Raw genomic sequence first — 22199 nt, forward strand, 5'->3', positions numbered from 1 at the left:
GGGATTGCCATGCTCAGATATATATAAGTATCTGTGTGAGGGAGAGTCCTTCCATGGTATGCATGTCTGTGTAAAGTCCGCAGTGGCCGAGTGTCTTTGTGAGAGAGTGCGCGTGCATGTGCGACTATGATTAATTACTTTTGCATACATTTACATACAAATTTGTTGCCACATTGTCTGCCTCGGCCATCGCGCACCCACCCCTCTGCCCTCTGAGCTACCCTTTTTTCAAATGGGGTGGTTCACGGGGGTTGGGGCGACTTTCCTGCCTGCCTGCAGGGTTAATTTCATATGATATTTTTCATTTTCTGCGCAACGGGAACGGAAGGAAGTTGATTTGACAAAACTTTTTTTTCCTCTTTTGGCTGCACTCGTATTTTGCAACTCTGCTCTGATTTTATGCCTGTTGAAGCTCGATAATTGCATTTAATAATTTATTATTTTTGGTACTTCTGCTCGTTTAAATCTAATTTAAAGTGAAATCGAATGTTTTAAGAGGGTTCATGTGAAGTACTTAAACTCGTATTATTTTTAAAAGCAATTATATACTATTTTGAATATAACTATAATATATGTATTTATGTTTTAACGAGAAGAACTCAACATTATGAAGAAATTTTAATATATTTTAAGAAAATAAATAAAAAAAATCCCAGTTACACAGCTTAAAAAGGGAGATTAGTTGCAGGGGCGCGACCAAAGGAAACCAACTAATTTCGGTAATTAAAAACTCATATAATATGGATACCCGAAATCTCCGTCTCCCGCTGCCTTCCAAAATTAACACGATTTTTCCACTTTGCTACCCTCGAAACACACATGTATATTCACATACATATATCAAAAAGCAGCAGGAGCTAAGCCAAAAAAAAGGGTTCAAAGCCCAAAGGGAGGACGACGCAACGATGGCGCCGATGAATCCTGCGGCTTTTTCGACTTCCTTTTTTCCAAGGACTGCAATCAGGCTCAGCAGCTGCCTTGCCAGTTAACCTGTCGCCCTGTCGCCCTGTCCTTTGTCTCCGGCCACCTCCTTAACCCCCGCTCGCCACCCTTCGACTCACTTTGGGCGTTGTGTTTTATATAATAAATGAGCTAGGTGGGTTAAAGGCGTATTTCTGTCTAGTAAATTAGCAAAATACATGCAGGGACAGAGGCTCAAACATGTGAAAACGTATTTACTGCTGCGGCTGACACAATAGCTCTATTGTTTACAACGGAAACTTAAAATATAATATATCCTTAATTTAATGCAACAAAATGTTGACATTTCGAAACGTTACATTTTCACTAAAAATACACTACTGAAAGTATTAAACTGACCTGAAAGGAAAAGGGTTAGAATTCCTACTTTAGAGAAGCTGTTGAACATCAAGATGGTTTTTTGAGATTCTGGTGCTATTCTCCTGGCTCGGGCTGTGTGCGTGTGTGACGCCACACCTCCTTTTTCGGGCTGAAAATTTCCGGAGGAGTGAGGAGACTAATGGGTTGCCGTGTGCTCTGATTGAGTTCGGCACAAATTGCTACTCAACCGAAACCATCAACCGTACGAGCATAGAAACCTCTCCCTCCCACACATATACATACATATGAAGGTACACAATCCGCCCCTGTACGTGTGTGTGTATCTGTGAGGGGTTATCCCCAGTTGTCGCCTTGTTAAGTTTAAATAATGCTTTTTGCCATTTCCTCTATGCCAAGGTCATTCAAAATTCAAACCAAGTTTGCATATTTTCCAGCTTCACCCACACACACACACCCATTCAGATATACATTTACACACACACCTAAGCATTTGGGGTCGCCCTTTCGGAATTGAGTTTGAAATATTTCCAACATTGTCTGTAAATTTCTGCCGCATCATAAGTTGAACTTAAATGAACTGGCTTCATTGAGAAGCATTTTCAGCTTGTATCCGCAACTCCTCCTCTCCTCTCCACCCACACAATCTCAATCACACCTACACCACTGCACCCACACAGAGAACCACACCACACACAATCACACTCACACTCACACACAGACAGAGGAACAGTTGTCGCACATGCAATTTATGGCAAATTCCAAGTCTCAATTGGTTCCCAAAATGGAAATTGAAGTGAGACTGAGACTGAGACTGAGAGAAAGAGAAACAGAAAGAGAAAGAGAGGCGGAAAATGTTTGCAGGGTACTACCTACAAGTTAAACCTATATAAATCGAGCGGAGAAAACTTAATAATGCGGGCGGAAGTTTGAACTAAGAACTTTAAAAACTGATTTCAGGAAATCTATCATGGATTTCGATGTCAAAAATGAATAACTTATTGCACTGATATACAAGGACAAAACATAACTTTTCTTTTAGATTTAAAAGGGTATATTAACAACACTGACATCTTAACAAAGTTGGTATATAGGTTAGTTTTTTATATTATCACTTTCTTTTTAATGAACTAAAATTCGGCTCAGTTCCATTAGGCTACCCGCTCAACCACGTTTTAGCTTACAATCACTTGGGCAATTAATAAATCCAGATGGCCGACCTGCGATTAAACTAGTTCTACCACATAACGGCACTCTCTAAACTGAGTCACCAGTCAAAAAAAAAAAAGACCCGCCGAAATGGCCGCTTTTGTCTTGTGAGTTTAGATTGAATCAGAAAGCGCTGACCATGAAGATGGAGTCATGTAAAGAGTTAATCACTTACCGCTGTCAGGTTGGACGGTCCTCCTGCTCCGCCGACACTTAGTCAATATTTCGCTGGTCGAGCTTTTCATCTGGACCGCTGCGGACTGGGAGCTCGGGAAAGATTCTTATCGCCTCGACCGCAATGGACAGGGCAAATTCATGGCGTGGAGCGAAAAACACGAATCATAGTCACATCATGCGCGCGCTAGACAGCCAAACAACATATAGAAACACGAAAAATATAGAAAAAAATGCCAGATACATCGTACTTGCGGTTCAGGTTCAGGGTCCGCAGGGGGGACTTTATCGTTGGCGCTACGACAACAAAAGGCGACCTCACCGACACATCGTTCATTTTAATTTGCACAATAACTCACATCCAACCAAAGCTAACTCGGTCTTTTTTCGCAAAATGAAAAAATAATTACCCGAGCTCAAGAGACAAAAAGCGAATGAAAAAATCCAAAAACCAAAGGTTAATTTAAATTTCAAGTCACACAAGAGACCAGAAGTTGCTGCGGCACTTTGTCCCCCCAATCTCCCCACCGCCATTCCAGATAGTGTCACGAAAATGACTTACAGGTTACTTCAGCTCAGTTCTCCATCTTTCGCCTGCTATTCATCAAAATGCAAATCTCGTTGCCACAAGACCGACAGCAAAAAATATAGGATGAACGCCTGGGATTCACTGGTTGTTTTTCTTTTTTGCTAAAAAGTATATATGTACATGGAAAAATATAAGTACGTTTGAGAGTCGAGGAGTTAGTTCCACTTGCAGATCGAGATAATCTTGCCTCGAGTTGATGATTATTGTTTATTAAGTGTCGGCTCTGTCATTAAATTAAAAGGAACTTTACAACGTTTTGGCTTCTTTTGTTATACTCATATTGCAGTGTGAGGTATAGTTCTCTTCGTCGTTGTATACAAATCATTTAGAAGCCTTTTTAATATTTGTTATTAAGGAGAAATCTGTTGTTTTGCTTGACGATGGTGTATATGACATGACATGCTGAACTTTTTGCTTTAAAATTAATATAGCGCTCCTTAGTATTTATTAGAACATTTTGTATTGTAGTAAAAAACGCGATTTTCAGGATCCACTGTACGCGGTCAAAATCGCGTGCTCTCAAGTTATCCTTTGAAAAATCCTCACCAAATTGCTCCAATAGGTGGCGTTTGAATTTTCCACAGCTTTCTGTTTTACTTTCAGAACTATTATCCTTTAGCCAGGACTAGGTCCCTTGCGCATTCCCCCTATTATCCTTTAGTCGGGACATGAACCCGTAGTGAATGTCCTTCATCCTCAGTTTGTACCGTAGTTCAGCTACCGACCGCTGGTTGGCGCTATCAGTTTTCTTCCCGTTCGGAACAGTGAAATATTTTTACATCTAAATCCAAATGAAAGTTTTCAATTATGACAGCGTACGGAACATTATTTGTAAGACTATCAATCGAGATTGGCAAACATCGGAACTGCTTTTCTTTGCATTTAGTCAGTGCAAGCTCCGTTCCCCGGAATTTATTTTTAGCTACAAGTGCAAAATTGGTTTTGGGCACCGGCGACTGCGCATTCAAATGCCGCTCATTAAATGTGTCTGCGTTGTCTGCATAAATCAAACGAACGCACTCCGATTTGGGGATGGGTGGCCCACCCACGATCAGATTCAGCGATCCATCGATCGATACGGTGGTTCGACCAATTAATTAAGTATTTCGATCACAAACGGCGACTTAAGCGGCCAAAAACTATTTTCGCTGTTTAATTTTACGATGCTCTCGGTTCGGGGGAAGGCTTTTTACGGTTTTTTACGACTCTCGGCCATAAATCGCAGCGAGTGCCGCTGCCGGGGGCTAAATGACAAAAATATTTATGGATGTTTTCTGATGTTGGGCGTGAGCTGGTTGTCTGATCTGTCATTCACGTGTCAGTCCGCCGATCCCCCCAGATTCCCCATCGCTGGGTGGGTTGGCCCTCCTTTGTGCGACTTTCAACAATTACGCAGCGAGCGCAAAATATTTTCGCGATCAAAACAAACGGCGCAAATAGCGCAAATATTATGCATATGAATTTGGGAACAGTTACGCCTAGGTGGTCCTCCACTCCCCTCCAATGCCATAAAATGTTTTCGAATTCCAAGGGTTTATTTGCTTCTCCATCGCTTTTATTCGAGAGTGCTACGTGCGGCAGAGCGTGTCCGCAAAAATAATTTCAAGCAACTTGCGGAAAAATTGCTCAAGACTTTTACTTGAGTGCAAAATAATTTGAGGGGGTCCCTCCCCTTGAAATTCAGCTGCGATCACTTTCTTCTTCGATAACTATTTTGATTGGAAGGGGAGCAGCCGTATCATTGGCATGCTCAAGAGAAATTTGGCAATATACTGAAAAGCGGAATTCGAAAATAAACCGACAGTCTCTTTCAAAATTAGTTCAAGCTTTAGCTTTGTTTTAATCTCTAAAACCAAAGTTGATCAAAGTTCAATGATTTATCTAATTTTACTCATCGATTCTTAAATCTCATCCTGGAACGGACCACTAAAAGCCAAAGCTGTGGTAATTCTTTATACTTGCGCAATTAACAATCAGCGGACTCGAAGCCAAATCGAAGCCTGCCCATTGTTGGCACCGCAACCTTCTAAACCAGGTGCATACATGTGTCACTCCTTCTGTCGCTTTCATAAGGTCTCCCCAAATAAATATAAAAAGGAAAACACTTCGCGCTTTGAGGTCTTTGCATTTTGTACACACCGATCAAATTTGTTATTATTATACCTAAACGTATACCAATAATAATTAATACAAATCCAAAGTAAATAAATATTTTGATAACGATTAAATTATGTTATGATTGTACCAATATCACACTCACAAAACATGAGTTTCTTCTATTTGTTTTTTTCAAAATTGCCAATTTCTGATATTTATTTTAGTTAATTCACGTGTCCGGCTATTTTACAATATGCAAATACACAACATTTATTTGCAGTGCAATCAACTGCATTGAAATCGCATTATTAACGCCTGCAAGGAGTGAGCTGCAGTGCATAGTCTGGGCCATTCCATTCAATTCACTTACCAAATTGGCAGCAGCCAGCCAAGCCAAGAAGTCGGGTGTGAAAATAATCTGTTTAACGAGGGAGTTTTACAAAAGACCCGAAGATGCCACAAAAAGAGGCAGCAGCGGCCACAAAAGAGGCAACAACAAACGAGCAACAATAATGACATTTGGCGCAAATGAATGAGAAACGGGCTCAAACACCCGTTCCTCCAGCCTTCCCCCTTCTCCTCAGTAGCTTACCGCAAAAGGATATGACAGCAGCTTCGAAGCCGAGCCTGAACCTAAGCCTGAGTCCCAAACTTATACTTTAACTGAAACTGAAACTGAACCTGACAGCCTGCCACTTGGTCTTTGGCTCTTTTGGCCGTGGTCAGCTTCCTTGTTTCTCTTGGTACTTGGGCACTTTGGCTGTTAGTGTTCTTCTTTTGCTGCCGATCGTTCCTTTTTTCCCTGCGTTCTGTGTGCGGAGCGACTCGGTGACATTAAAAGGTGGGAAAATGTCAAAAGTTGCCAACGTAGGAATCTTTTGTCTTTCAGCTGATACCCGAAATAATTGCTGTGGGATATTTTCTTCAAGTAGAAAAATTATCAATATTATATAAGATACACATTGTGTGTTATGTAATCGTCGATATAAAATATGAAAATCACATGAAGTTTTAATATTAAAGCATAAGCTATAAACAAAAATTGGATATTTACATTAAACGACAATTGCCCTGAATGATTTTACGTTTCCTATTTCTTGAACTAATAGCCATTTGATTTGAACCAAAATTTTAAAATTCCTTTATATATAATCTTTTAAAATTGTTTTTAAGAAGTTCCCAACAAAATTGTTTTTATTCATTTATTTGAAAGATGAAAACGAAATTTCTCTGCCACGAAATTTTACATACATATGTGCTTCCGCTACCCGACCACATGTGGCGCCACTAAGCGGAGGCGTTAATTTTCGTGCTAAACAATGCAAGCCACAACTTGAATAACCTATTTCTCTCCATTGCAGTGCAATAATGGATTAACCCAGCAGTAAATGGACAACAAAGGTGGATTACCCACATGGATAACGACAATTTAGCCGCGCATCGCAAAAGGTAGGCCGCAAATTGAATCAATTTCGCTACACAAATGTTTAACCCGCAACATACGGGGCGCTCGCTATTAATCCTAAGTGCTTCCCGTGATATTATGCAAATCGAACATATCGCCGGGGAACGCAGGACAGAAGAAACCGCGATTCGGTGTACAAATGACAGTTGGCTGTGACACAAAACAGGGACTTAAAGAAGATGTTGAGCACTCTGCAAGTTGCATGCCAACATCGGCAGCAACGACAATTTCCACTGGACAAAAGACGTTTTCATTTATTCATTGATAATGCTTTAAGAACTACAACAACAACAACATAAAAGTCCTACGACGACAAAGCGCAGCTGGTAGAAGAAGAGCGAAACATGCGACAAAACAACATAATTTAAATTTTGCGCATGCATCAGGTTTTCTCTCCTTCCACGAAATAAAATAACGAAGAAAACACCCGGGCAACATGTTGCCGCAACACGCCAAGAAACCCAGCAACACACCACCCCTCCTAAAAAAAAAAACGCTTTTATTTATTCCTTTTCATGGCTCGTAATCCGGTAGCTGTTGCTTTCCTGCGCCTTTATTGTGGTTATTGTTGCTGCCTTCGATTTGCTTTGAATGAAAATGAAATTATCGCATTATTAACTATGAGGCTGGATGCTCCGTTGGGGGAAGCGCAGCGCTTAGACCTCGCAGACAGGGCCTAACAAGATGCTCTAAAAAGAGGCTGGCACTCCTCCCACCCCGAACTCCCCCTTTTTGGGTCCGTGGGTCCGTAGGTCCGTAGGTCCGCCCGACCGCATACTTAACAATAAAATGAATTGTTAATTCCCTTGCACCCTGGCACTTTCCGCCGTTTTCTCCCATTTTGCTGTTTGTGGGCTCAGCCCAAAGCGATTCTTGGCCGTTTCGAGTGCAGAATGCTTTTCTGCCTGCCTTCGCCGATATAATGCTCAAGTGCCTTTCTTTTATCTGCGCCACAATCGCCAGTTGGCCGAGCTTCTAGATGAGTACGATGGGCGTGGTGGGGGCTAATGTGGCTAGAATTGGCACTTGAATAAATAGGGATATTTTTAGAAAATAGGTTTAAAAATGAGAAATAAAGAAGAGAATCAATTATTAATGCCTAACCTACGTAGGCTGTCTTTTAGTTATTTGTCTTATATATTGATTGCTTTCAACATTTTAATCTGTTTAAAGACAGAGTTTCTTTATTATTGTAGGCAAAATACGGTCGCATTTCGAAATACTAATAGCTTTAAAGACACTTGCTTAAACTCGAAATGAACCCATTATCAGTTATCGGTTTCAACATTTATCAATTGATAATTTAACAATTAACATAGCTGCATTGTTTGCCATTCAATCCACTGTTTGGACGAACTTCACTGGCTGGAGGTTCTTTAGGCGTGCTTTAAAGCAAAATACCGAACTTGTTCTTATTTTTCGTATGTCCAACAAGCGGAGACCAAAGCAAATCCAAACAACGAACCGAACAATTGTTCGCGCGCCAATTGTCTTCGTCCAGAGGTACCACTGTCCCAACTCTGGGTTTGGGATTGGGTTTGGGATTGGGTTTGGGCTCGCTTTGGTCCCACAATGGAACAGACCTACAGACTCTGGGGCCTCAGCAAATGTCTTCTTCCACAGAATTTGAAACGGAAACATCGAACACTTTGTTTTGGTTCTTGTTTCACATTTTACTTGTTTGCCTTGGCAGTCTTTTTTTGTTTGCTGATTTTACCAGTTCACTATATTTTTTTTGCTGCCTTTTTGTGAAACTCAGTTTGGCGTTTGTAAGCGCGCGCATGCGTAAGTCTCTCAGGTTGGGTCAGTCACGCAATGGGCCGCGACTCTGGGATCTGGGATATGGGATTTGGATTGGGAACAGAACCGAACCGAACGCAGCACGTAACTGCAGCGACTTTAGTCAAAATTAACAAGCCTCAAAACACAATTTCCAGCGCATGCAAATTCGTTGTCAAAATAAAATAAAATAAGACCAGTGAAATCGAAACAGAAACTGATAGCACACCGTAAGAAATAAAAGATCTTAAATGCTATTCAAATACAATTTTGCAACCGTGAATGACTAAATTAATCTATAACTTAATTGCTGATACTGTACATTGCACAGTGTGACCTTGCTTCCAAATAGTATGGAATATTTGGTTGCTAGTGTGAACGTGCTGTTGAAATTTTGGGCAATCTAGAAGCCAATTGTATTATTAGTTTGGTAATTATTTTTGTATATTTTGGAAGACAAAATCGTCCAAAGAATGAAAGTCAACAACTTTATTATATTGTTTCCCGTGCAAAAGGTGGACATGGTAAAAAGGAGTCTGGAGGGGCAACTCCAGTTAAGCGATAAATGAGTTACTGACGTCCGAGCATGTGCATGTCCAGTATCAGGCTCCATTCGAGGCTCCTTCTTGGCCATTCGAGTGTCTTGCTCCGGGCCAAAAAGCAGGTGCTACATCCACGGAGAAACCTTCGACACCCTCGCCTCCCCGCCGCCTGACCTACTCAATCCACAGCAACATTTCAACAGCCTTCAAAAGGCATTTCCAGACATTCTCATATGCAAATTTATGCACTAAGCGGACCACTTTTTTAGAGGGCGGAGGATGAGGTGGGCGGTGGTAAAGGCGGTGGGGGCGTCACCTCGGGCACATCGCGTAGTCGTAGAAGAAGAAGAAGAGGCTGTGGAGTTGGCGAGGAAAAATTGATATATGCCTGGGTTATGGTAAAAATCAGCTAATTGATCTGCGGCTAACATGATTTTTATCTTTTGAGAACTTAATTATTTTCTGTTTCTGTTTCGCCAGCCGTGCGAGTTGGGACTCGCAATTTGAAATCGATATGGGACTGGTATATACACTATATACATACATATGCACGTATGTATAACCGATATCTTAACCAACTGACAGGGAACAGAAACAGCATAAGAAACTGAGATACTGGAGCGGAAGCGTTGGAATGCGAAGGTCTTCGTTATGGAGCCTTAATGGATCGGCTTTGAAAGTTTTACTAATTAATTAGGAGTCTGAGTCCCGTTGGTTTTTCAGGGCATCACACAGGGCATCACGCTAACATTCGGTACACAGACACTAAAATGAATCCATAGGTACATTTCTTTGGCTTAGATTTTGCGCATTATTACCATAAATGATCAACCCAAAGGTAAAAACTAAAATCTTTTAAAAGGTATAAGTTTATCTTTGGAAGAAGCTAAGAAAAAATTTTATTTCTGACTTATAAATCATGATAAATTCAAAAAATTTTATTTAAATAAAATAATCATTGCAAATATTCAAACTTGTTTGCACCCATATTTTTCTTGCAGTGTTGCGAATTTAATTCGATAGTTGGCCCAAGCCCGTTACCATTGTTTGGCCAAAAGCGATTGCCTTGAAGGGGGTCAAACGTGCGAATGGGCCAAATAGACGAAAATAACCAAAGCCAAATCTAATTCTTGTCGGTTGCCTTAAATGATCGAAAGCTTTATGTTGCGTGCCACAAATACGGCAGCGGAGAATTTATGTTAATATCAAAACACTCGATCAATATGCGAGTCAGCCGAGGGCAGTAATCGGTATTTTTCAATTTGGCAATGGAATTAAATTCCGATAAAAAAAGAAACGAACTAGTCAGGCAAAAAGACAAAGTCAAAATCTGATTATTGGGCCAATGGTTTTCATTTAAACAATGTATATTATTTGTATTTCCTTTGACTTAAAAACTACAATTTTACAAGGTACATACATTTCAGCAAATATGGTGAAAGTACTAAACAGTTAGCTTATAGTTAATGGGTAATAAGCTTATAAGATCGGGTTTTGATACACCCACTAAAAACTAGGTGGTTTTGGCAGTGGCTACATGACCCCTACAAATCTAGTTGGAACTGTTCCTGATCCTCGATCTTCTAGGACTGGGCAACTGGATCAGTATAGTGCCTCAATTGATAGCGCAAATTCTGATAAGTAACGAAGGCTATGCAAGAAAGCATTACACCATAATCAATAATAATAGTTCGAATAAGTGAAGTTATTTCAAAGTCATGTGGAATTTTATTTGCTTTTTTTCATAACACTGCTATTTTAGCGAACATCCGCATATATGCCTTTTTTTGTTGTTTTTATCCACATTTTCGATCATGGGCAGGTCCTGTTCTGGATGCTTGCTTACAGCTGTGCGCTGCCCTTAAGAGATAAGCAGAATAATTTAAGAGAGCACTCTCTTAGCGCAGCTGTTGACCAATTCCAGTTTTTCAACACAGGGTCTGTCTGCCGACTCACATTCACATTTCGGGTCGGCTTTCGCCATTTGGCATCCGCCACTCGAATTCGAATTCTTCACTTTGAACTCCGCACCGCAATGGTTGAAATCGAGGATATTTGGAAATTGCCGTCGGCAAAATCATGGCCGACTCATCTCTCTATTGTTGTATTTGTGGTGTGTTTGTGCGCCTCTGTGCGAGTGTGTTTGTGTGTGTGCCTCCCTTTTTGGGTATTTTTTTGCAAATTGATTCGCGCGGCCATTACTCATTTTATTTCTGTAAAAACAATAAAATGTCGATTTAAGATTTCAAGCTCATTAAAATCTTAAATTATCTTCAGCCTTGAAATTATTTCGGATTTTACACCCTAGTTCATATAATTTTGTGTCACTTAATAAATACGAGATTAAACTTACCGACGGCAAAGCAAAAAAAAATATTTGCAGAAGCAATACCTTCTATTTGATGGTTTATTAAATGGCCAAAGTTTATTGCGTTGATTATTTTTTAGAATTGAGTAAAATTTGAAATGAATGAATATATTTATAATAAAATCGTTCAATCCTAACTTTTAAATTATTTAAATAAAAAAAGGAATATATTTTATATAGGTGTTATGAGGATATAAGCAAAAATAAAATGTTGGGTAATAAATGTTAAATGTATTGTTGTACATTCATTCCGAACGATTCAGTCAAATAAAGAATTTAAGCGAACTAAGCCGAATATTTTATATACACATACGATAAAATATATCAACGTATGATAGTCAAATTAGAGTTTTAGCGTTATGAAGCTTTTATGGAGTAATTTGCCTTTTTTATTATTTATACATTTGGTATGATATAAAATTTAATTCCGAATCTCCAACAATATTTGAGCCCACGTATTATGGTACCTCAACAAGTGTAGTATTTATGGATATTTAAATGCTTTCCCATGGCGCACATTAATCTGAGTGAGATTCATTAAGCAGCCTTTCATTTGGCTTTCAATCGATTCTCACATCAATTTAATGCACAGCCACTCGCTCGTTCCCCCCAATTCCCAAATATTGTTCAATTCAACTTTGTTTGGCGTTTGGCTTTGGTTTGCGTAGCTGTTTTCTCGGTTCTTATTTTTTCTTGCGATGGAATTGGCACTTAAGTTACTCAAGTGGAAAAAAGTTTTTGTTTTTCGTTTACTCGATATACTATATGTAACTATAGAAAAAATAAAGGAACACCAAGACCAAAAGCAAAAGCAGCACACAGATGGGGGAAACTCCCTCCAACAGTCTCTTTCTCAGCGCTATCCCCGTCTCTTTCTTCGGCCTGTCAGCTGGATTTCTTCATGGGGGTTATGTATACAAATACGAGTGTACATATAACCTCCCTGGGACTATTTTTGCCTGCAAAACTTTTGCCGTCCCTTGTTTTTCAGTTTTTCTTGTTTTTTTTTTTGTTTTTTTGCATTTTCGCTTGCTTCTTAGTTGTATATCCAATTCAATTGAAGGCTGACAGCGGCAAAAATTTTCATTATGAAATTGGATCGTTGTCAATTTGGCTGGAAAAAAAGTGGTTGCCAAGAAGGGGTGGCTTGAAAGGAGAGAAAACTCGAAGGCCTCGGGATATTATGGTTATTACTTGTTAGCCCGGAAATTTGCCGCGCGGACAGTTAGCACCTGTTAGGCCTACAAATTTTTTATGGCCATGTTCCCTTCCTCCTCTTTTTCATTACCTGTTTATCGCTGCATCTCTACAAATCGCTGTTCACTTTGAAGACGGTTCGAAAGCAAAGTGAAAATGCTATAGCGAAAAGAGCGGATAAATAGCAAAATTCCACAGTGCATCACCTCCGTCCTCGGCTCCAGTTCATAAATTAGAGTTGGCTCCCTCTTCTTAGTTGTGTGCATTTGTGGGGCTTTCGGGGGATTTCCAGGGGTCTTCAGTTAGCCAGTGATGTGATAATTGCGGCTTGGCTCAGCTTGGCTTACTTTGTTCGCCATTTAATTGTTAGTAATTTGTGCTTTCGCGTTCTCCGCCTTCCACCCCCTGTTTTCCACTCAGTTTTCCCTTTTCGTTTGCCAGTCATTTATTCATTTATGCAAGCCGCGCTTTTTTCTCCTTCGTTTTTTCTCTGGCGAAATTGTTTAACAAATTCTCGCTGGCACGCATTGCTGGCTACGGATGCCCTTTAATCCATTGTTTTTTTATTACTGCCGCGCTTTTTCTCTGTAGGTTGGGGCTCTTCTATCCAGCTCTGGGTGGCAATTGCAATGAATGTTGTTATTTTGGCTTCACTTGCACCTTTACGCTTCGTAGTTTGAGTCTAAGCTTTGACGTGCACTTCCTTTTCATGTTAACAGAAGCGTGAAAGGCTGAGGAAATAAGTAAGTCAGGGGGAGGTGGACCTGTTCCACCAAGAAATTTTAAAAACTATCGAAAATTAGGGTGGAAGGTTGAGAAAATCTAGTTTTAATAATGAATAATCTCCCTCTACAAATGTATAATTTTATTTGGAATAGAATATTCGTATATTACTTTATATTTGACATTCACATTTTTTAATTGAAGTAAATAATTAAGATCGAAACGTGAGTTATCGAACTTTAAGAATATAAACTAAGCTAATATATTTGATGGTTTATATGCGTATTAATAAGCTTGATTTAAGATTTTAGCTGCCTGATCAGGATATTGAAAGATATAATATCTAAGAATCCACTGTGCTGAAAACAAAAGTCGCCTTCCTCGGTGCGAAATTCCCCTGTCGCTGATTCCAAGAATAAAAAGGCTTAACCCCCAAAAAACAGAAGTCGAAGAAACTGAACAAAAATTGTTACCCAGAACATTTAAGGAACATCGGAGACCGCAAAAGAAGAACTTTGACATTTTCCTTTTGTGATCAACGTCTGCGTTCTCTTTCACTCATTCGTAAGACATGCTAAGCCGCCCCCTCTGGAAACCCCCTTCCCCGCACCTTCTGTCATTGTGTTGAACGTTTTCATGTTTTTGAGCGCAAAAACTTCTTGGGATTATTTTTGTGCGACTTTTCGGGCATGTGAAGTTGACTTTCTGACTCTTTCGGTAGAATAACATGGACTTTTGTTTCATCTCCGCTTCTACGGTTTCTTCACCACTTTTATTCGTGTGTGATTGCGACTTTATTCATAGTTTTGTGGAGCTTTTGGGCTGTCACCTTTTATTTTTCCTCTTTTGCTTGGGTTTTGCATGTGTCACAAAACTGAAACTGCGACTGCGACTGCGGAAATAGAAAATTGTTTTCTCGGCGGTTAACAAGTTTGACCTTCACACTCAGATGAGATGCCACGCCCACAATGAAGGGAAGACTTGAGTCACATATGTATTTCCCTACATTGTGTTTGTTTTTTGACGATACCTCATAAATCAAAGTCGCAAAACTACAGAAAGAAAAAAGTGACAGGCTTTTGCAAATTACTTGGAAGTTGACATCGCATCGCCGATGCCCCAAAATAAGTTTTCCCTTCCGACCTCTGGGTATCGCTTAGCATTTAAGAATACCCCTAGCTTATTTTCTATCTCATTAATTCGTTTCGCCGTCTCGCTCGCACGGAGCAGCGGCTTGGCAAAGTGAAGCAACATGTGTGGGCGTCTTTCAGAAGTCAGAACCCAGAGGAGAAGATCCGTTTCAAATGGGTAGCTGTGCTCCCTATGATTTTCTTCTAGCATGCGAAGAAAACTTAAATGCAAAAGTTCTTTATTTATATATTCATGAATTCCTTTTATTTCTATAGCTCGTGAATATTCGACTTTTAAATATTGTCTCTATTGCTATGATGGGTACGCAATGTTCAACAATTTTAATACTCCGTTTTCCCACTCGCTCTTATTTAAGATGAATGGGGAATCGTACTTGGTATCAGAAAAGTTTTTAGAATAATAATGCCAAAAAAGAGCCCCAAACTTTCGTACTAATATCGAGGGCAGCAATCCAAACGCTCAGCAGCCGGAAAATTACGCTAATCAGTCGCTCCACTGGCGATTAGCGACTACAAAACGAGAGCCAACAATAAATAAATAAATCAAATTCACAACAAACAATAGCAGGAGTAAGAATACGATGCGGGGCGGTGGCGGGGGCATTGAGAAGAGGGCAAACTTTGCCAAGTGATTTGGATAATATTCGATATTGTATAGGCAAGTTTATAAGCTGGCGGGGGAAATCTTTGGGAGGAGAGAGAGTGGTCAACAAATATTTTGACATTTTTCCAGCAGCAGCCATAAATCACTCAGCGAGTGAGCGAGTGAGAAAGCTGACAGATTTCTGGGCCCTAGACTCATAATTAGAAAATAAGTTCGAGTAAATCCGAGGCTGGAAAAATTAGATGGCTGATTTCACCCTTAAAGAAGAAACTATGTAAATGTAAAAATCACGGCATGCTTCTAGGTTACTGCTCTTGCAATGGCTTATGCAGTTGGCAAACTAAAAACACTTTGGTGAATGAATAATGTTGCAAAGGATAGAATATTTGGGATGTAATTGGATAATTGGATACGGTACTTCTCTACTATATATGTGTTTTTTTGAAGCCTAAAAGTCCGTAGCTCCAAATCAGCGCACGATTCTTTGGAAACCCGTCGATCCTGTGATATATCTTTGCATATACTCTCCTATCTAACCGTTTACTTCCGTATATGTATCTGTAAATATATCTGTATATGTATCCATTACTTCTGCAGATTGTCAAGTGCTAAGTGCTCCAGAGTGGCGAGCTGCGCGTCACAGGAGCAACCGGAGCACTTTGACAGACTATTATGCGAGAAAGGTTTCTTTCACTTTCCGCGGCCGTGCAGTGTAGTGGAGCGTAGGATCGGGGGAGTCGGAAAGCGGAGAAGCGGAGTATAGGAGAAACAGAGAATCGGGGAATCGGGGAATCGGGGAACCCGAGAGCCGGAGAAACCAGACGTGAGAAGCGGAGTAGCGAAAGATGTTCGAGTCGCTGCGGAACTGTCATTTCCGTTTTACTTGTAAAATGAACATGGAAGTATTCGAGGCAGCCGACAAAGTGGCAGCAGTAGCTATAGCCGAAGCTACAGCCATGGCCCTGCTCATACAGTTCCTAGTAGCGGGCGGAGCGGAGCGGAAAGGAGCAGCTGACGCTGACTTGTTATATACTAAACTGCCCGAGGGCGGGCACTGGGAAGCGGGAAGTAGAAGGTGGGATGGGGGCTGTGTGGGAAGCGGGTAGCGGGTAGCGGGAATCGCTATTCGGGAGGCGGTGTGCGGGAAGCGGAAGGATGAACGAGGCCAGCCAGACAGACAGTCAGGGAAGACAGAGACGGACGGAGCGCGAGGGAGACAGACACAATGGGGCGGACGGACGGACGGACGGACGGACGGACGGACGGACAATTGCGTTTAACGTTTTTCGCAAAAACTTTTCGCTCCGCTTTCGTTGGTTGTTCTGCGCTAAAGGAAATTGCCGGCGAGTCGCAGACGAAACGGAGGCAGTGTTGTTAACAATAAATTCCAAAAAATATAGCTATGTCTATATGTGATAAATGTTGTTTAGCGTTGGGCAGAAATTGCATTTAAATAAAAAGTTAAGCTTCAAAGAAATGCAAGAAATCTTTTTTAATTGAAACCTTCTTAGCTATTTGAGCAACAATAATAAAAAAACATCATTTAAAAAATTCTATTACAACAATAATAAGCCATACTTGATATCAGACTGAGCTATTATATTTATCTGAAATTAAATTTCAATTTAAATGTGACCCATAATAAGAACCTGAAAATCTGGTTATAATTCGGACGTACATATCTCTGCAAGCGGCCAGAAATAAGCCAACTCGACAGCTCCCAAAGGAGGGGAGGCTACGGGCGGTGGCAACTTGGTGGGGGTAAGAATGGAGCGGGTGGTTTGGGGAAACAACGCAACCAAGCATTTCGCACTGTTCCCGCTCCGAAGGTAACAACGCAAGAAAATGCCAGGCAGCAAGACAAGCAGAACTGACGTAAAAAGATTTTTGTGTTTCCCCCGGGCCGGCTAACCACCTCCATCCCCCTGGCCCCACTTACGGGGGGGTGGCGTCTGGCCGGATTGAAGCCTCATCATGGAGCTTTCGCCCTCAACGATAAATGCAAGTGCGATCTTTAAGCGCTGTCCAAACGCCGCGAAGTCCATTACGGAAATTCGGAAGGGGAGAGCATTTCAACGCGTGCGACTTTAGATTGGAATAAGTAGCAAGTAGCAGCAAGTGGAAAAGGAAAATTGTAATTAAATGTTAAAAATTCAAAGAAATTGGGGTAGAATTAGGACGCATGAATAGACATCCGCCTAAAAATAGCACTTCATGAAGAAAATCACTTGGTATTGAGTTCTGTGTTTTTTTTTTATAAATACATTAAGCAACATTGTGTAAACTATTAGTCAACTAAAAACTTAAAGTTAAGAAAAATCCAATTCAAAGACCCGAACTTTGTTAACCCCAAACCTCCAACGAAAACGGAAAATTGTTACATGTTTTCACTTACAATGCAAAATTTCTCTGGCTCCAGGAAAACTATTAGGTGATGGAAGGGAAAATTTTAATGAAAAATCTTTTGGCCAGCATCAGAAGCCACTTGAAAGGGCTTTCCCCCTCATTCCCAACGACTCTCCCCTCTCGTTCCCGGAGGACCACCTCTCTCTTTCGGTGACATGAATGCTGACAACGTGTCTTAGTTTGCACAAAACGAGCTCAAGTTGCAGTGAACACACAGAGCCACATGGGTTGCCACTACCAGGACCCGAAAGCCTGTTGTTGACTCCTTTCTGCCTTTCTTTCAGTGTATGTGTGTCTGCTTTCCTGGCTTGTCATATGAAAAGAATTTTAATTTAATTACAAGCCCGGACTGGGGCAATAAGTGCTGGAAAGTAGTCTAATATTATCAATTTACAAAAAAAATAAAAACACACAATAATAGATTATCCTGCCAAGGATAACGAAAAATAATTTTAAAAACCAAAAGCTGGAAACCGAAACTCATAAATTATGTTACGAAGTCTACCTTTAAAATTTGATTTTACCTATCTCCAAATATAATAATAATTTTCACAAAACTGATAGCATTCGCAGTGCAGGAGAAAATTCCCTTAGGCCTTTGCTGATAATCAATAATAAAAATCAAGTCCGCATAAATCATTTCCTCCTGTCTGCTAGATGCATATCGCACTTGTCTGGGAAATTAGGAAAACTTCAGCAGTCCCCTTCCAAAAATGTGTTTTCAATTTTCATAATTTTCGGTTGAGAGAATTGCGCCGTCGGCGTTGACACCAAAATCAATATCTAGGAAAATTCCTTGCAGGCTGTTTTCCACAGGTATTTTTTCTCAGCTCAACTGCTTTGTCATATCAACAGACGACCGCCCCCCTCCTGAAAATCGTACCCCACACTTGGGGCGCCACACTTTGCGGCAAGGCCGCACGTTCGTGCGTTCGTGCCAAAAAATAATTTCCTACTTGCCAGACGCAGTGGCAAAGTGGCAAAGGAAAGATCGCAGCGAAAGGAGGAGGGCGGAGCATCTGAAGGGCAACTTGAGCGCACTTATTGTTATCAACGGCTGAAATATGGCATTTTAATTTTATTAGCTGCCTTTACATGCAGCACACTCCCAAGCCAAATAAATGTGCAGATGATGATGGCCATGGTGACGACAATCGCCACACGCGACAATGGGATCAAATGGATTTTAAAAGCACTTCGGATGGCACTCGCAATTCATACACAATTATGTTTATTTAAAATCAATTATTTAAAATCAAAAGGATTGATACAAAGTAGCTTAGAATAAATAACTTTCGAAATATTTTAGTTTGATAAGTTGAAAGGCAGAGATAATTTCGTATTACAAATACATCAATTTCTGTATATTGCCACTCGAATCCTCATTGGCTTCCACAGTACGGGTTGTTATTGTTCTGTTGGTGATTGTTTTTTCTTGGCTCTTGTTGGATCCCTCCACTTTTCGACAGCAGGCAGATTTGTGAGGATGGTGGCACTTGTAGGGGGTGTTCGGAGAGAAAGTGAGCCAGAGAGTTTCCCCAACAACTGCGCATGTCGAGAGTCTCTAAGAGAATCGGGACTGGCCTAATGGGGAATGGGGGCCCATCAAAGAGCCATAATGTTATAGTTGCCACAGCAATGAAGTCATTTACCCAAAGCTTATTGCTAGTTGAAAATTGCGTTATTATTATGTGGCTATGCGGGCTCTTTATCTCACTCTCTTGACCCCGAAGGCCGTTCTCTTAAGTGTAATAATTTATTACGCCTTGATTTGACCCCACTTCCTAGCCCCATTGTTGTCATTTTGGGGCTTTTGTAAAGCATTTTCGAGCGCCAGCCAAAACGCTCCCAAATAAGAGGAAGCAGTCGATGGAGAAGAGCAGCAAGTGGAAAATACGGAAAATGCTTTTTTATTTGGCTCCTAAGGCGGGACCGAAACTGGAGGCATCTCTAGTTGGCAATTTCGCAGCGTCGAGTCGAGAGAGATTCGAGCGCTATAATTTTCCCGGAAGAAAAGCGATATAGTATATAGTACCCCAGTGCGATTTTCCGTCGGCAAATGAGTTTTGGCCATTGCTTGAAATTAGCATAAACAGAGTGTCCAGTTGACTTGGCCAAATGTGCGGCTGACACGGCCAATGGATCTAAGTCCTTTCCCGCCCCCTCCGCGTCATCTCCCCCCACCGGCCGCATCGAGCGAACATGTGCCCCATAACGCCCATTGAGCTACTGTCCACGATAATCCTCGAAAAGCGAAAACTACGGTCCTCGACAAAGCGGAAAAAGTATCGCAAATAACCGAACTTCGTTCCCTCTCTTCCCCCAAATTATCCACTTTCCAGAGGTTTCAGTTCGACGGGAAGTGTCGCTCAGGCCACTGCAGGTAAAATGCCGATCGGACTTCTTTAGATTACTTTCTTGTATATTGTAGGTCTATTAACAGTTGTATAAAGTTTCGAAACAGCTGCTCCTCAGGCGAAAGTTTTGCCGCCCAGCAAGTGCCGAAAAGGCTTTGTTTACATATTTTGGTTTGTTTCGCCACAAATCGTTGGGGTCATAGTGCATTATTTTGATGAACTTTTAAGAGAAAGTTGTTGAAGATGACCATTTGGATGTTATGTTCGAAATTTAGTGGTATATGGTTAGAATGGAAATATACCATTACTACTATAGTATTCAAGCTAGCATCATTGTCTGCGGTAAAAATGGAGATATTCAATTACTTTATCACAACAATTTTTGATTCAACTCCACATTAAAAGTAGAGCACTGCGTAACGCTTAAAGACAATATATCATTTAAATATTTCGCCTGGTATGTTAAACTTTCTTCATTTTTTTGTGTTTCTTTATTTACCATTCACTTTCTGCTTTCGCCGAGCTATTTCCAGAACTATTTTCCATTGAGCGTCTTGCACAGCTGAAATCTGTTAAATTTACCACAAATATTCTTTGGGTTGCCGTATAGGAATACCTGGCCTCCGATTTCCACTGCCTGTCCCTATGTTCCTGCACTTCTTTTTTCGTGGCGCCCCGCATGTCACAGAAAAAAAAAAGGAAAACGTAATGCATTTCCACCGCGGCTGCCACATTGAAAATGGAATTGAGCAATGCAACAACAATGAAATGTGTGTAACGCATGAGATGAAATGAAATGCAACACGCGCTGAGGGCAAAAAAAAAAAAATTGCACAAAAACGAGAATTGAAAATCAGGCGAGCGAAAAGCGAAAAAAAGGAAGCAAAACAGCAGACCGGGAAAAAAGAATTTAAAACATGGCGCGAACATAATGTCCTGTGTCCTTGCCTGTCTTGCCTCTCTTTCCTTGCGAATTTCCCTCCATTTGTTGTTGCTGGGAAAATCGAACATTGATTTATGGCGTGTGCGAATGTCGGGGAGGCAAAAAGTATAAAATGTACGGATATACATACGGGGGAAAAGGGGCTGACAACGATGATGCTGATGAGCTGGAATTGTTTTTGATATGTCCCGGGCGGAGCGAGCGGGAGTGTAAGAGGGAGTGGGAAAGGGAAAGGGAGAGGGAGAGGGAAGGCCCAACTGAGGGAGACAGACATAAAGACAGATGCAGGTCGGTTACATGAACCACGAGCGTTGTATGTACGTACGTATACCGGAATACAAGTCCGTACATTACAGAAACGATTCTCGGGGTCCCTCATTGCCTCGATTATTATTATTATTTGTGACAAACGCAGGGAAGGTGTTTTCCCTCTCGCTCGAACGGATATTGCCCCTCCCTTTCGCCCTTTCGCTCTTCCGATTCCCTCATTTCGCATTCATCGATGTTGTATTTACAACAAAAGCAGCCGCAATACAACAATAAGAAGGGGGAAAATTGCAAATGCAATTCGTAACGCATAAATTTAAAAAACACAAAAATGAGCCAGTGGCGGGGGACAAAGGGGGTCAGCGAACGCGTGTCACATGTCGATTTTCGATTGTTCGCAAATTAATATATAAAACACAACGCTGCGGTCTGGCTTTTCTGCGGTCCCTTTGAGTCTCCACACCATCCCCCCGAAATTTACATTTCCCCCGTGGGCGAATTTACATGTTACAATTGCGGATATTGAAAATGTATCGATTTGCTGGCCGAGTCTGAAGTTGTCAGGCGCTACAGTTACAGTTTCAATAATAATTTTCATTCTAAAGGGAAAAAAGACTTTACTTTTTTTACCTACTTTTACCTACTGAAGTATATAGCACGGAAAGGCATCATCATTTACTCTCATACTCCGTTTCAAAGGAATATCTCACCGCCGATCGCCCAAATTCCTAGCAAATCAACTCCATCTACCACCACTCCATGGACAACTCCTCAAGCAGCCCCAATAGATCCCTGTCTGCGCACTTAGTCCATCTAACTAAATCTAAACTCGTTTGAGCCCGCCATTGCCGACGGCCAAACACGCGCTGGTAATTGCGGCAATTGGCGCTCATTTCTCTGTCATAAATATCTTTTTGGCCAGCTCAGACTGGCGCAATTATCGTACGAGTATCATGCATGGAAGCCGTTCGAGAGGGGGCGGAATAAATTGTAAATCACCTTCACACCAAGACGGGCGGAAAAGCGATT

General features: G+C 41.1%; 2 protein-coding genes across 5 annotated transcripts in view; both read left to right on the forward strand.

Annotated features, from left to right (window-relative positions):
- Nucleotides 1-22199, forward strand: part of LOC120451545 (homeotic protein antennapedia) — a 103985-nt gene that overhangs the window by 21534 nt on the left and 60252 nt on the right. For all 4 annotated transcript variants that reach the window (XM_039635327.1, XM_039635330.1, XM_039635331.1 and 1 more), the window contains exon 2: nucleotides 6730-6817. The gene's annotated coding sequence lies outside the window, so the exon portion shown is untranslated. The remainder of the gene's footprint in view (nucleotides 1-6729; nucleotides 6818-22199) is intronic.
- Nucleotides 19739-19901, forward strand: LOC120451547. The gene has a single exon (XM_039635334.1). It carries the CDS (start codon nucleotides 19806-19808, stop codon nucleotides 19899-19901), a length of 96 nt encoding a protein of 31 aa, XP_039491268.1. The 5' UTR covers nucleotides 19739-19805.

The sequence above is a fragment of the Drosophila santomea genome, chromosome 3R (genome assembly GCF_016746245.2).
Source record: "Drosophila santomea strain STO CAGO 1482 chromosome 3R, Prin_Dsan_1.1, whole genome shotgun sequence".
Lineage (NCBI taxonomy): Eukaryota > Metazoa > Arthropoda > Insecta > Diptera > Drosophilidae > Drosophila > Drosophila santomea.

Coding starts and splice junctions, on each gene's coding strand:
- LOC120451547 (XM_039635334.1), top strand. CDS start 19,806: ATGTGCCCCATAACGCCCATTGAGCTACTGTCCACGATAATCCTCGAA.